Source organism: Podarcis cretensis, assembly GCF_951804945.1.
Source record: "Podarcis cretensis genome assembly, chromosome: 5".
NCBI lineage: Eukaryota > Metazoa > Chordata > Lepidosauria > Squamata > Lacertidae > Podarcis > Podarcis cretensis.
In genome coordinates this window covers 24,216,829-24,231,979 of record NC_137174.1, presented here as the reverse complement: position 1 = coordinate 24,231,979, position 15,151 = coordinate 24,216,829, and the positions used below count along the sequence as shown (strand labels likewise).

Sequence of the window (15,151 nt, the reverse complement as noted above, 5' to 3'; positions counted from 1 at the left end):
TCCCCCAGGGCACAAATAATTCACTTTGGCAATCTGCTGGGGAAGGGAAGGTTGTCCAAAATTGGGTGGAGGTTTGCCCAACTGGTTTCATTGTTCAAGAGGGCCCCTGACCCTCTGGAGAAGTGTTTCAGGAGCGCAGGTGGCTGCAGCTCAGAGAATAGGACTGGGAATATTACTTCCATGACCTTGTTTAAGTTAAGTTGCCTTAGCATCCCAGGTATTGAGCTGGGTGTCATCAATATATTGATGACAACCTACTCCAAAGGTCCAGATAATCTCTCAGCCATCTTTGAGTTAAAGATCTCTGGAGCCTAAGGAGTGCCCCATTCCAATTGCCATGGGGCCTAGCAAGCCTCTCCAGTGGCTACCCTCTGCGTCTGATTGGACAGATGAAAATAAAATCACTGGTAAGGAAGCCCTGACACAGTGACCTGATGTTCCAGTTGTCCATGAGAACTGTATGATGCCAGGCAGTACCCTTAGATAGGAACAAGGTCAGCAGAAAAGTTTATCCCCTGTTGGTATCTGGGTGTGAATCATCCAGCAGGATGATTGTGTCTGTTCCAAAAGCAGATCTGAAATGAGATGGTAAAGGGACAGCAAAGGATAGTTTACAAAATCAAAACATTAACATTTCAGACAGAACATGCTGAGTGAAATGCCAGTGTAACAAAAAGATTCCAAAATGTTAAGTTAAGGTGCAATGGGGGGGGGGAGTTGATGCTGAGACAAGTCTAATCATGGTCACCCCTCCTTTCATGCTGCAATTTCTTTCTTTGGTTCTTAAGAGATATTAAGACCAACAAATTTATTCCTGCTCCAGTTGTAACAGTGTGAATGGAAATCACACATAAACAGAAAATCCTAAGTGGTGTTCTTGTTGAAAACTGTTTTTTTTTAAAGCAGGAAGAATAAACTAACACTTTAACCAGATTTCAGAAAGGAAGAGAAATTCAAAGTAGGTTTTTGTCTATTTTAATTCAAACCACTGAATAGAAATTCACACCTGCCAGCATTGGGAGAGCCAATCACAGATCTCCCATGCAAAGTGTCATTTGATCCCCTAGAGAACCTGAATTACCAATTCCTGCTCCCTTTGTACTTAGGTTGTAATCTCCACCTAGTTGTCTTGTTTGTTTTTTCCTCTCTAATGGAGTCAATTTCTCATCTGCAGTGCAAGATCCAGATGAAGATGCCCTGAGGAGATCAAGGTAGGCAACTAGCAGCAACTACTATGGCCTTCTCTTTACTGATAACAAATATTTAGTGCTCTAAACTGGCATTAATTTGAACACTATGAAAATTTAGTTCTTAAGAAGCCTACTACATTTACTCAAACCACTAAAATGAAAGTGCTGTTGGCTTAACAAAGAGTCTCTAGGTGGAATAGATGGGGAAGTGGCCTAATTTCAGTGGGCGTGCCCAGTCTTTGCACAAGGGATTCCCATTTGTTTGTGGTGGGATTATTTTGTGTGACAGCCCCCCATGAGCCAGTGTGCATGTGACTGCCCTAAATTGTGTTAAGTGGATGGAAATGTAATAAGATGGTGTGGCTAGTCTTGAAATTTTAATGAGCAATTTATTTGGATGACCTTGTGATTGGCACTTGTTTCAATGGAGATGCACAAATGATCACGGTACAGGAGTTGTTCCCAACAATATGAATAAAACACCTAAAGTTTGTTTTAATGGAAACTAAAGCGGGGGAAAGCAAAAACCCAACTCAACCAAGATTATTTGGTTTGTTTCTTCTCATAATAATGCAGTATGAGCATACAGGACTGCTTTTGCTACTAGAGTAAAGTGTTTGTCCATTTTCACATATTCTGTCTCACAGAAGCTCAAATATTAATCCATTACTTGTGCTTGTCTAGCTTGAATAGGCTGCAGGATTCACCTTGTTCCTACATTCAGTTTATTGGTGGCTGTCTGGAGTAGATAATTCTGGATCCTAGTCTACTCTCTTTTTGCGTAGCTCTCCCTCCCTGAGCATACTCTTTTAGCGGGGTCTTGGGATTGCGATCGCCAGAGTTCCCACTGCAGTGCTGCAGATTTGCTTTTGTTGGTGTTTCATCCCTGTGATTCTTCCATGCATATCCCCATTTCTAAAGCACACACCCAACAGAAAATTTTTAGATGTATGTTTGCAGGTACATTTGGCTGCCATTCGCCTTCCGTTGCAAGTGCCAGGCGTTTATGAAACTGGAGCTTTGCTTATCTCTCAGACTCGTAGTCTAAGATTAAGGTCTATAGACTGGCTTCTTCTGTTTTAGCAGAATGCTTACAGGCTGGAGAACTGCATCACATGTTGCAAAATTCGCACATGGAAGGCATTCCATAAGAATCAGTGTGCCATCTCTGCATGTAGATTGCCATGTGTGACATCCACACATGTGGGTTTTTCCACTGCATCTACACTTGCTGCACATGCGCTGGGTAGCATCAGAAAATGCACATCCCTTGGAACTCTGCTGAATGATATTCTGATTGTAGCTGACTTACTGTAACATCTCATTTCTGACTTGGTTCGCACAGGAACCCTAAATAGAGGCTTCATAATGAGAACACTCTGGGTTCCTGTAGCAGCTCCGACAACTGCTACAGCCACCTAAGAAAAGCTTCCTTCCATCTTTCTTTTGGCACTACCACCCACCTCCTTCCAGGAAGGACAACAGGGTGCTCAAGGGGGCAGTAGTGCTGGAATGGGGACTCTGAGCGGGACTGTAGAAGCAGTCACCTTAGAGCAGCCTTTTTCAACCTGTGAGTCCCCAGATGTTGAACTACAACTCCCATCACCCCTAGCTAGCAAGGCCAGAGCTCAGGGATGATGGGAGTTGTAGTCCAACAACATCTGGGGACCCACAGGTTGAGAACCACTGCCTTAGAGGCTCCTTACCATGTAGTGCCTCTGTTTATGACTCCTGTATGAACTAAGGCAATAGCTTCTGCACCAGTTAAGTATTTTGGATTCTGTACCGTTCCCCAGGATTTGAGATGTTTTCACAAGTAACACAATCTGACCCATTAATATGAGACTGTTTGTTGTTCCTTTGCATGCCCTTGAAGGCAAAATATATTCCTCAAAGAGCTTGCACTGGCCAACAAAGGAAAGGTTCAGTTTAAAACCCCTGAAGTTGAAAGTCAGGCAAGGAATGATAGTTTTTGTTTTCAGAAGGGGAAATGGGCAGATGCATCCGTTTATAGAAGACTGCTTAATTTGTTGAACGTACGTAACAATACTCTCTGCGTCATGTGCTGTATGTTGTCAGCCTCGTGCATGTCACTTGTTTCTCAAACTATGATTGCCAGGGGTGCTCAGCCGCTGGTGAACACCGTGACTTTGAGCATGATGGGCCAGAAGGTTAAAGTAGGCATTTACACAATCAGTACTATCCTGAGCCTGCAGATTCATTTTTAAAAAGAAGACCAAGAAGGATCTGTGGTCAAAGTAGCAGGTTTTTAAACCATAGAAGAAGGGGCTGCTGCAGTGGTACGCTACGTCCTGATCCAACATAGACTACCAGACACATTCACCCATCATTCCAAAAAGTTGGCAAGACAAAAATGGAGTGCTGTGTCAAACTCCCAAATGCTGTTAGTAGTATAGTTATAGTGGAGTCTTTAACTTTGTACAACATGGCCTCCAAAGCAATGGGCTTGTGGGAGAGCCTGTGGCAACCACAATCTGCAATTCTTTCAGTATTCACTGTATGTGGTCTTCAGAGAGGAGGCCTAAGACCATTAATGAGTTTTTTTTAAAATATATATTTTTCATCAGTATTTAGCTAGTAAAATGGACTTTCAAAAGTCTCCATCCATGCAATACTCTCCCATCTTGGAAAATGTTTGCTTTCTGCTGCTTTCAGGCTGTGCAGGTAGACTTTCATGCAACGGTTGTGGGGTGATGCCTCCTTGTGGTGGCTCTTCAAAATTGACCTGCCCTTGTGCCAGCCTTCTCCGGCCTCAGCCTCCAGATGTTTTACACTACAATTCTCATTAGCCCCAGGCAGCTGTCATAGTCCAAAACATCTGCAGGGCATTTGGTTGAGGAAGCTTGCCATAGATGGATGAAAACAAAAATCAAAATAAGTCCTTTCAGACTGTCAATGTAAGAGTCAATCTGCTTGCTAATTAGCACATGAATACTATTCTCTGTTGCTGTGTCGCCTCTGTATTTCAGCTTCATTCACTGTGGGAAATTGGAAGGGCTGGATGATTCTCCATGGAATTCCCTGTTTCCTTATAGTCTTCCACTCAAAAACTCTGGAGTTCCAGAGTAAAAAAAGAAAATAACTGCATTTTTCACTCTTGGGCCTGGGGACTGACACTCCATAACCAGCCCCAGCCACTGTTAATGCATGGCCTTTTCTCCGAATGAGAGTATGTGGTGCTTCAGATTGTAAAGTTCCCATTTACTGTAATATTTTCCTTTGTTATGGGGTTGCCATGAATTATTCAGTGAATTGTGAAGTAGTTTGCCTTTCTCTAATGACATCTCTTGAATTCTTTATCATGCCAAGACAGAGGGAGATATCTTGACATGGGCTGAGTGTGTGTGTGTGTGTGTTTGTGTGTGTGTGTGTGTGTGTGTAAGTGTAAGTTTTTCTTTCTAAAAGAAAATGCTGTCTTTTGGGAGACTCCTATTAATTTGATTTGGAGCAGCCTAGCTAGAAAACTGTGCACTAAATAAATGCCACAGAGAGAGAGAGTCATTAAGGAGAATGAGGCAGACGCCTCAGCTAACCTGTGCTGGAGGAGTTGTGTGGCAAGGGAGATCAAGTTGGAGGACAGAGACCTCTGTTTGCCACACAACCTGTTCTACACCTCACAAGCCAGCCTGTTGCTCTCAGGCACAGGGGAGGGTATTTTTCTGTGCTGAAGTTGAAGTCAGAGTCAGCTTCCAACCCATACGGCTTTTGCACATGGAAAGATTGGAGGAGGCACCACCTTGTCCTTTGCCTCAGCAGGTCTTCAGCAGGTGTGCCAACTCCTAGGGGCCGAGACAGTTTCCACTCCCCCCCCAAAAAAAATTTTTTTTAGCAAGCAGAGCACCCCGCCCCCAACTTCAAGGGGCATTCGGCTCTGCCCTTGGCTCCTTGCAGCGTCGCAATGATGCTTTTGCTGTGGGCTCTGTGAGTCCGGGGTTGAGAGTTGGCAGCACAGACAGGGAGGACCAGAGTGGAGCCTGTCTGAATGGGGAGGTAAGCAGCTTGGTGGGGCTGTGCGCCTCCAGCTCTGCTTTTCAAGGAGCATCTGTGGTGTGGCAGGCTGGGGAGTTCTGGGTCCCCTGTGGGCTCTTTTGTGCTGCTGTTAGGCAGGCAGGGAGGGAGGCAGAAGAAGAAGAAGAAGAGTTTGGATTTGATATCCCTCCTTTCACTCCCTTTAAGGAGTCTCAAAGCAGCTAACATTCTCCTTTCCCTTCCTCCCCCACAACAAACACTCTGTGAGGTGAGTGGGGCTGAGAGACTTCAAAGAAGTGTGACTAGCCCAAGGTCACCCAGCAGCTGCATGTGGAGGAGTGGAGATGCGAACCCGGGTCCCAAGATTGTGAGACTACCGCTCTTAACCACTACACCACCCTGGCAGAGCTTCGCACCCACCCACGGAAGGCTGCTGAAAGGCAGCCGGGCTGCCGGTGAGGGCAAATGGGGCAGGAGAGGTGCTGGCACACGGGCGACAATTGCCAAGGGCCAAGGCAATTTCTGCCCCCTGGCTTCTTGCGTTATGCGACGTCAGGGTGTCATGCACATGGCGTCTTGGCATCGCATGGTGTTGCACATGGGCCCCCCTCAATCCCGTTAAGAAGATGGCACCTCTGGTCTTCAGCCGACCCTCCCACCTACAGACCGCATGCATGCTGTACCTTTAAAGCACATTTGAAGCACATTCTTTCCCTCAAAGAATACCGGGCAGTGTAGTTCACCCCTCACACCCCAATAGCCCTTAGTTAACTAGAATGCCCCCAATACTTTTTGGGGGGAGGGATGTCCCTTGAAGATGCTTTAAAGGTATGATGTGCAGATAGCCATGGACTGTTGAAGCTTTGGAGACATCTAAGGGCAGAGCTGCATGTTATAAGGCTCATGGGACAGGCATGTGCTGAGTTCCCATCTCCCCTCCTCAATACATAGCGTCCTGTGGGTGCAATTACGCTGTGCGTTTCCCTGCCCCTACTCCATGCCACTGACTACAGGTGAGGAAAAGCTCGGCTTAACTCCAGAACACCATGAAACATCACAAAGGGTGAAGAGGATGCTTGAGATGGGGGCCCACGGCAATGCTGGCTGGTGCCTTTTGGGAAGGGAGGTTAACAGTAGATGGCACCAGAGACAGGCAGAGGCAGCTAATTCTGGTTTTGTCCATGCTCTTCTCTCTGCTGACCAGCAGAACCACCCCTGGAGTGGTTAGGCAGGTGGATACTGTCTGGGGAAGACTGAGGTTGATGGGGTAGTACCCCAGGTGCCCTAATGGACCATCCTCTACTGGTTGAGTTAGTTTCTGGACATAGTGGTGTTACAGGGGAGGCAGGAAGGCTCTTCCCTTTAGGTGACTTTGTGCATCCCTTCACTTTCTTCCAAATGAGGTCAGCCAGCCCATGCTACATTTGCAGGCCTTCCAGCGCTGAGTTGGGCTGCCCTAAAGTCCTGGCCTGATGGCACCACTTGGAGGGCGTTCCATGTTTACTAGGATGGGGAGTCATGCCTTAGAAATGGTAAATTAGTAGGACCCCACAATATGCCTCTGCTTTGCGTATCACCTGCAAAGCCTTTTTTCAAGGGCTGATTTCCACTGTTTATTCTGTTTGTTGTTTGTGCTTCTTTCGGCTTTGACGGTAACCAAGGTCCTGTTCATATGTTACTTAGAAACTTAAAAAACAAACAAGCCACCAATCCTGAATCATGAACCCACTTTCTGGTAGCAGAGTGGTAGCCAGTTAGAATCCTGCATGTTCCCCTACACTTTTTTGCCATGACAGACTTTGCCATGACAGACATCAATGTGGCATGTCAGCTGAATGCCAGTGGAGAGGGAGTTCAAAGGTCATATGTGGGGAGGCACCAGCAAGCTTTCTTGGCTGCTTCCACTCAGTCCTGTCAGCCCTCTGTGTGCAGCCAAAGAAAGGCAGACACTAGGACCCAGGAGAAACCATTGGCATGGTAGCAAGCTGTACTATAGAGAAGGGGAACTTCCCTCTTTGCCATGATCTCAATGGAAATTGATCCCTCAAAGTTGCCATTTGCATCAGTCAGATAGCCTCCATAGGTGCCAATGGAGGCTTCTCTCCATACAGACGTTTGGTGGTGGGGACAGTTTTTATTTGGACCACAGCAATTTGGACCCCAACCCTTTGCAGTGCTGCTGCTGCTTGGGCACAATCAATTTATTCACACAATTAACACTCGTGTGGCTGTTATCCCGTTGTCTAGTTTTATGTTAGGAGCGCAGCTACTGCTTACATTTGTTTTTAAGCGTACCTGTTAATTATATCCATGCAATTAACAACATGTCAGATCTGGTGTCGAGATACAGGGAAAGGGGCATTACTCAGTCTTACCTCAATAGCATAGCAGACTGTGATAAGTACTTAGACCACCTCAACCCATATTGCTCATTTAGAGTGAACTCTCTCAGGGAGATTGTACATAGGGAAGAATTTCCAGTTTCTGGGGAAAGCAAACCCATCTACAAATTCCTATCCCTTCAAATCCACAAACCTGGCTTCTTTGGCAAAATAAAAGAAAGGAAACCAAGTTCAATTCAAAGGGCTTTCCATTTCATCATGTTTTACTGAACCCCATCAGGAGAAAGCATAACATATGAACAGGGGTGTGCTTTTTCTTTCATCTCACCAGTTTCATGCTCCAGTGCTGCATCAAAATAAGGATATTTTGGGGCTCCAGGGACTTCTTCTTTTTAAACAACTTACTAACAGATAAACAAACATTGAGATAATCATATGAATTATTTCTTCCTCTTCTTCTTCTTCGTTCTCGTTCACCTATCTCTCTTAATTTTTCCAGCTCTGTATGGTTGTCCCACTAAACTACTGGCACAGATCAATCCACAGAGTTGTAGGATGCCTGGCAGATTCTGTGCATTTTTAACATTTGTGGAAAGATTGCTGAGAGCCCCTGAATCTCATAGGGGTTAACAGACACATTTCAGAATTATACCTGTACATAGTGAAGCAGCCACTTATAGGCCTGCAATTTGGGATGTCAAATTGCAAGTTATTCCAGCTGCAGCCCTATATGCTCACTTACCTGGGAGTAGGGCCCATTGAGCTCAATGGAACTTGAATAGGATTGCACTGTTGATATATTATCTTCCCTTCTACTGCAAGAGGGATGCCTTTAGATTCTCTGTCCTAGATGCCAAAACATCTTGGTCAAATATTCTGCCTCTGAGCTTACCCAAAGCTTGTTGTGCTAGTTCTGGTCTAGCTTCCTCCAGCCTGGTGTCATTTGGAAGCTGTTGGACTCAAACTCCCATCATCCCTAACCTGGCTGAGACTGATGGGAGCTGGAAGGCACCAGGTTGGTGTAAGGCTGTTCTAATCGGTCACACTTTAATAACAGAAATTGGAAAATATCTGTTAAACAGCTGCTGAAATTTGTGTTTGGTGTGCGTTGGATACGAATTACCGTACGCTTACTTAGATGCTAGAATGCTTTAAATTGTTCGCTTTTGTTCTTGCATGCTGTAAAACCTCTGCCGCCTAATCAGACGGAAATTTGCTGGCAGGAAAACGATGAGGCTATACACTTATGAGTTCCTAGCAAAAGCAGCCCTGTCAAGCCAAGCCAAACTCAGACTAAGGGGCAGGAATCCGTGTTTAAATTAAGCTGAGCATTTTAAAATGAAAAACTACCCCAATTTTTCTTCAAAAGGCTCGTTGGTGGTGTTGTTGTTTTTTGTTCTTTTCTTTTCTCTTTTGCACTGATTTTTGAGGCAACTTAAATCCAAATAAATTGCCATTGCCCTAGTTGTAAGGCAGGGGAGCGGTAGCCACTGTCCCTAACCCCTTTCTTTCTTTCTTTCTTTCTTTCTTTCTTTCTTTCTTTCTTTCTTTCTTCCTCCTCTCCCTTTTTCTCTCCCTCTCTTTCTCCCTCTCTTTCTCTATCCCTCTGTCTCTTTCTTCATGCCACAGGGAAAGGTTTGAAACGGAACGTAACAGCCCACGCTTTGCGAAATTGCGCAACTGGCATCACGGCCTTTCGGCGCAAATCCTTAATGTCAAAAGCTAAATAAATCCTATGAATAGTAAACAAATGTGCAAGACAGACCTGCTCTATAAAGAATAAACTGCTCTCCTGAGTTAGCGCCTAGGAGTATTCTGTATATTGATACACTAGGAAGGCATAACACTGGGTGTTGTTGTTTTTCTCAAAGTGCTTGTCTTTTGTTTTCTGTTGCTGGTTTCCCTCCACCATCCTGTAAATCCTCTGAATTGTAAAATGGATTAGATTGGCCTTCACCACACGTATAGTGTAGCTTGAAAATGCTGACTGGCTTAGCTATTATAATTTCTAGCTTTTAACTAATGTAAATGAAACAGGGAGATGGGCAGATTTCTGCGAGCAAGTATATTTATATATAAAATAGCTCCAGAGTATGTTCCTGCAGATTAAATAAAACTGGAAATAGGAAGTTGGAATGGAAAGTGTGCCCAGGGCTTGGGTTTGCCAAATATGTAGACCTCTTAGTTGGCGTAGTTCAATGATGTCATTTTAGATAAGACATTTGATGTCCAGGCTTTAATTTATTTTTTCCTTGTCTGTGGCATATCTTTAAGCGCTGAGGCTTAAGGTGTCGCCTTTGAAACCTGAACCTTGCTGTGAGTGTAAAGTGGGAGGTGGTAGCTCAGGAATTAGAGAAGCAAAAGGCACAAGATAGCAAAACCTTGTAATGTTGGCCTGGAAGAAATGAGGAAATATGAGGAAAAATTGTCCGCTGGATTTTTAAAAAGCATGACATAACTTTTAGACAAAACTTTGCCTGTTCTGTATTGCAGTTGCTTTGAAACCCAGTTTTCTCTGTATATAGCAGTGTGGTTGACCTGAAATAAAGACTCTAAAAAACAGATGACCTTACGTGCCTTTTTACCTTAAGTTATCTTGCTTCGTAGCATCCAAAGTCTCCTTTATTAGAGAACTTGTCTTCTTATTCTCTATCCTTAATTGCTGTAAATATGAAAGGACAGAGCCAAATAGCAATCCAGTTAGGAGGCTAAGGAAACTTGCACACAGACAGGGCTACGTGTGTATAGCATATCACAACCACCAGTCAGAAAGATAAGGCATTGTGCCAAACAGCTGTTGGGGAAGAGAACGTGGGGCTCCATTTAGGCCTGCCCAGTCTCTCTTTCTTGCTAGACAAGCTGTTTTGACAACAACAGCCAATCTCTCCTGACAGAGTGGGGAGCAGAACCTCAGTTAGCTATTTTATTTACTTTTATTGATGGGGGAGGGCAGCTGCACCTTCCTGCCCACCCCTTTGGCTACGCCCATGGCTGAACAGATGTACAAATGCATTGCTACCACCACTGATTTCCCTCCGCCCTCCTGCAATGACTAAATCTGTACTGGCTTTGCAGTTTTTCTGCCTGGTTGACTACAGATTCCTTATTTATTTTTGTCTGTGAGTATTTAGCACTCATTGCAGACCCATGTTCTCCATCTCCACAACTCTAGCCCAGGAGAAGAGCCATGGCTCAGTGGGACAGTGACACCGCTCAGTCATACAGCACCAACATTGCATACAAAAAGTCCTAGGTTCCCTGGCATCTCCACATAGCCATGGGAAAGACGCCTGTCTGAAACCATGGAAAACCAGAGCTAGTCATTGTAGCCGATACGGAGCAACCCAAGTGGGATAGCTCAGTTGATATAGCATGAGACTCATGATCTAAGGGTTGTGGGGTCAAGCCATGTGTTGGGTGAAAGATCCCTGCATTGCAATTCTATTATTCTAACCTGTCTGACCAGTGGTCTGACTAAGGTGACCTCTTAGCTTCTACCTTTACTATTAAGAACCTTTCTGTGTGCCTCATTATTCTCCCATTGTGCTTTTTTTAATCCCCAACACCTTGCCTTTTCCGTAGGGGAAATTGAATATGATAGTTTCACAGTTGCATTTCAAATCACCCCTCCTCTCCCTCTCACATTCTTGTCAGTTATAAGTCCCAGTTGTAGCCATGACAGTTAAGGAAGGCTTCTTTCGGGAGGAAGCATGGGTAGAAATTTAGCTGGTAAGTTAATTTTAAAAAATGGCACATGCTTGGGCAGAGGATGATAAAACACTGCAGTCAATATTCTAAAACAGAACCCTGAGAGACCACTGTGGTCGGGGACATCCCTGGTGGGACTGGGCCAGGGAGAGGGGCTGGGGCCAGACCTGGCCTTGTGCTTGGATGGGGAGGCCCACAGCCAGCAGCCCATCTGTCTCTCACCCACCCACCCAAGGAGGGTCTCTGCCTTCTGAGTTCCTAGAACAAGGCACGAGGGAGGTGGGGGGGGGCTTACTGCCATTCTCACCAGTAAAGGAGAAGGAAAGGGGGAAATGTTAGCTGGGGGGGAGGTGAGGAGAGGAAGAGGGGTGGCAGAGCAGGGGGAGGTCAAGGCAATGGGGTACACACAGTGTGATTTGCCCTGGGCCCTTCACCCCCTTAGAACCAGCCCTGATTGTGCTGACTGTCACTGAGAGTAAATGCTTTCTGAGAAAACCCCAGTGAGGACATCATGGACGCTTCAGATGTATGCTTCTGAATTGCAAGCTCAATTGTGGGCTAAGGGCGCAAGGTGTTTAGGAAGATGGTGCTGCTTTGGTGTAAAGACTACCTTGCAAACATTCCACAGGAGAGGAAACGCTTGCGGCTTTTGATGTAAAAGTATACAGAAACGGCAATTGCTTCCACGGGGTCAAATAGTGCAGCTTTGGTAGCTCTTACCAAGAGGAGGGATTATTGCTATCAGGATCAAGCCAGACATCTCTACAACTCTTTACCAAGTCTTTATTGGATTCTGGATCAGAGTCCTGGATGAGAGTTCAGGTACTTTCCTACATTGTTAATTTTGCTTCCTGTTTGGACCAGTGGAAGAGGCTTCCACTAGGATTGTTTCTGTGCCATGTTGAAGCTTTCAAGATTGAAAGCCAAACCCATTTCTCTTTAATGCATCCCGCTGGCCAAAGCAAACTATTCAGGGTATACCTACACTATAAACTTAATTTCTAAATCATTTTCGCCACTGTGGCTTCCCACCCCATTCCCAAAGAATCCTGGGAACTGTCAATTGCTGGCGATGTTGAGATCTCTCTGTTCTCAGAACTAGAGTTCCCTAGGGAGAACCTATTAAGCCATTTTTAATCTGTCTGCAGATATACCCTCATTATTGGCCTGCATCAAGCCAGTGCTTTCATTTGCCTTAACATTATATTCAGGGCTGTGTAAGTTCTTAATTTTGTGCAAATGCAGAAAGGGCACCAAATTTTATAGAGAGTATCAAATTAAGTGTCCTGAGAACTTTGGTCTTCATTTTTATTTTTATTTTTCCTAAAAAGGCAATTTTCTGGCCCATGTGAGTATAAGTTTGGGCTTGTTTTTTAATTTAAAAAGTGTGGGAAATGCCTGGTGAAATATCAAATCAAAAGGGGGGGGGCTACTTAGTGCCTCCCATTGTCAAGAACCAGATCCTATAAAGCTTTTAGACCCTCTACGACTGATTATGAAAATAAGCAAATACATATATATATAAATTGGTATGGGTTGCAGCCTTCCATTTTTCTTGGAGCAAAATTCCAGTGATCTTGGAGGAGAATTTTAATTTTAGAAAACGACCAGAAATAAAGAGCACACAGCCCTGACTAAATTAATTAATGTTGCAGAAATGAATCTCTGGCATTGACTTGAGTTGACTGGCTTTCCTTATCGCTGGCTGTTAGCACGTGAGTTTATAGTAGTTTTCTGCCACATTGTTTTGTTTCTGATGTAGCATTTTGTTGTCTTTCCATCTGCACTAACCACAATGCCTTCTGACAAAAGTCGGCTTTGCAAGCTAATATTGTGGCAAAGTATATGTTGTTCATTTTGGCAAACACTGCTTTTGTTTCTTAACTTTTCATGCCTGAGGGGAAAGGGCAACTTTTCTGCCCCCTGCCCTGATCACAACATTATGCAGAGTAAGGTGGCAAAATGAAACCAGGGTGTTCTGTCTTCTACTGCCTGCAGTTGAACCGTCCAGCATTTGCCCGTCTCATTCTGCCAGAGGCTCTGCCCATTAGAACAATGATGGGTAACCCTTCAAAGTCTGAAAGATGAATTCTCCCAGTCTCTCCTGGGGTGTTGCCTATCAGAGGGGCCAGAGGCACAGCTCTGTGGAGCACCAAGAAATGTGACGCCTTTGTACACCCACACAAAAGTCAGAAGTTTCTACATTTGCATGTGTGCATCGCCCCACTCCTTACCCAAACAAGCAAGATCAGTTGCAGCCAATGACATATTTTAGTTAGATGGGGGCAGAAAGAGGGAATGGGGCAGGGTCATTGAGGGAGGGTGCTGTGCCTGAGAGGCAGATGTCCTAGGGAGAGTCCCAAAGATTGGATACAGAGGCCTGGATGGCCACATTTGGCCCTGGCCCTGAGATAATGCCACAACTCTGTAGAATGAGTCCCATTCTGCACATATAACAGCAACCTAATTGTTGCTTCTAATGAAATAAAACCATACTGTCCAAAGCATTCTCTCTCCTGTACCAATCTTATAATGTAATATCTGACTACTAGGCTCAAAAGTTTTTCACTAATTACACTAGGGATTGCTTGGCCCATTATATTCACTTAATACAAGGCTAGGTATCATTATCCCCAAACATTATCTAAAGTCTTGTTTGTAGTCTTTGGCTGGATCTAGACACATCAAATAAGCGTTTCGGTTAAATGTGTTGTCACAGTGTTATAACGCATATACAATGCATATAAGACGCTTTTTCTTTACCAATCTAGCTGAGTTCTTTGTCATGATAAAGAGCCAAAGGGGGGTGGGGTGGGAAACAGAAAATAGATGGCAGTAGCAAGTAGATCAACTGCAGCCAAATGGGCTGGTTCTCATATGCTTGATTGTTCAGCACTTGAACACCGTCAGCTGAATGTGTGAACAAACTATTGAAAAGCACTGTGGTTGAGGTGACGTGGAAGTTCTGCCTGTAGTGATTAGTTTTTAATGGCATCTTTGCATATGCAAGTCATTCCTTGGTGCTCTCTAACCATCAAGTGATGAACACGCATGTGTGAACTGGCCCTTGATATCTGCACCAGAAAGCACTTATAGCTCAGTAGCTGGGTTCATGGTCAGTAATTTTTGTCCTTCCGTTTGACAGTTTAATATAGCCCATTGCTAGCATATCAAGAAAGATTAACATGTAAAGTTTAAAAACAAAATAGAATAGAGAATTGCTCGTTGAGATCTGCACTTGCTGATTCCTTTTGTCACAACTCTGAATATTTTCCTTTTCTTCTGCATTGCTGTAAGGGATTGTATTTCCCCCCTGCATTGTTTCATGCCATTCTCTCTTATTTTAAATTTCACAACTCCCCTGCCGTCATCATTCAGTAGCTCCTTTGATACAGACACTTAAAAGAACAATTTCTCTAAGATTCACTTTTCCCCCACTGCAAGATGATGGTTGCCAATGGATGAATTTTGCCACTCGAATAGCTGGCCATCTTTATCATCCTGCCGGGTGGTGTAAAGAATCATGCCAGTCACCTACCTTTCCAGCTTTAAGTGCAAAAGAGTAGCAAAAAAACCCAAAACATTCCTTACTATTTCTCAGGATGATACAGACGACTAGCATAAGGAGCAAAGTTCCATTGCACTGCGACAGTTTGCTAAGTGATAAATTATCGTTTATATTCGCTCATCATCTTGCAGTGGGCAACGCTGGTATGTAAGCAGAGGACCAGTTTACTGAGTGCACTTGTTAAACAGTTGTCTGTCCTCGGTCACACCTATTTTATTGATCTCCTCCAGTTAGATGCACATGGACCTGGGTGTCACTGCAGCCACCACAAAGGGTTGAGGAACCTGACGTTCTGACAGTCACAGAAAGGACTGAGATCCAACAGAGGCTTCCACTGGAAGAAGGGGATGATT

At 44.5% G+C, this 15,151-nt stretch overlaps 1 protein-coding gene across 20 annotated transcripts in view; it reads left to right on the top strand.

The window, feature by feature from the left end:
- Positions 1-15,151, top strand: part of LDB3 (LIM domain binding 3) — a 150,176-nt gene that overhangs the window by 95,372 nt on the left and 39,653 nt on the right. For 16 of the 20 annotated variants that reach the window (XM_079975642.1, XM_079975640.1, XM_079975634.1 and 13 more), the window contains one exon: positions 1,175-1,211. The exons of 2 other annotated variants lie outside the window; for them this stretch is intronic. In XM_079975642.1, coding sequence (XP_079831768.1) covers positions 1,175-1,211 — 37 coding nt within the window. Of the gene's footprint in view, positions 1-1,174; positions 1,212-9,151; positions 10,085-15,151 lie in introns of those variants that run through there. 2 more of the 20 variants (XM_079975641.1, XM_079975639.1) reach the window with 1 other exon arrangement.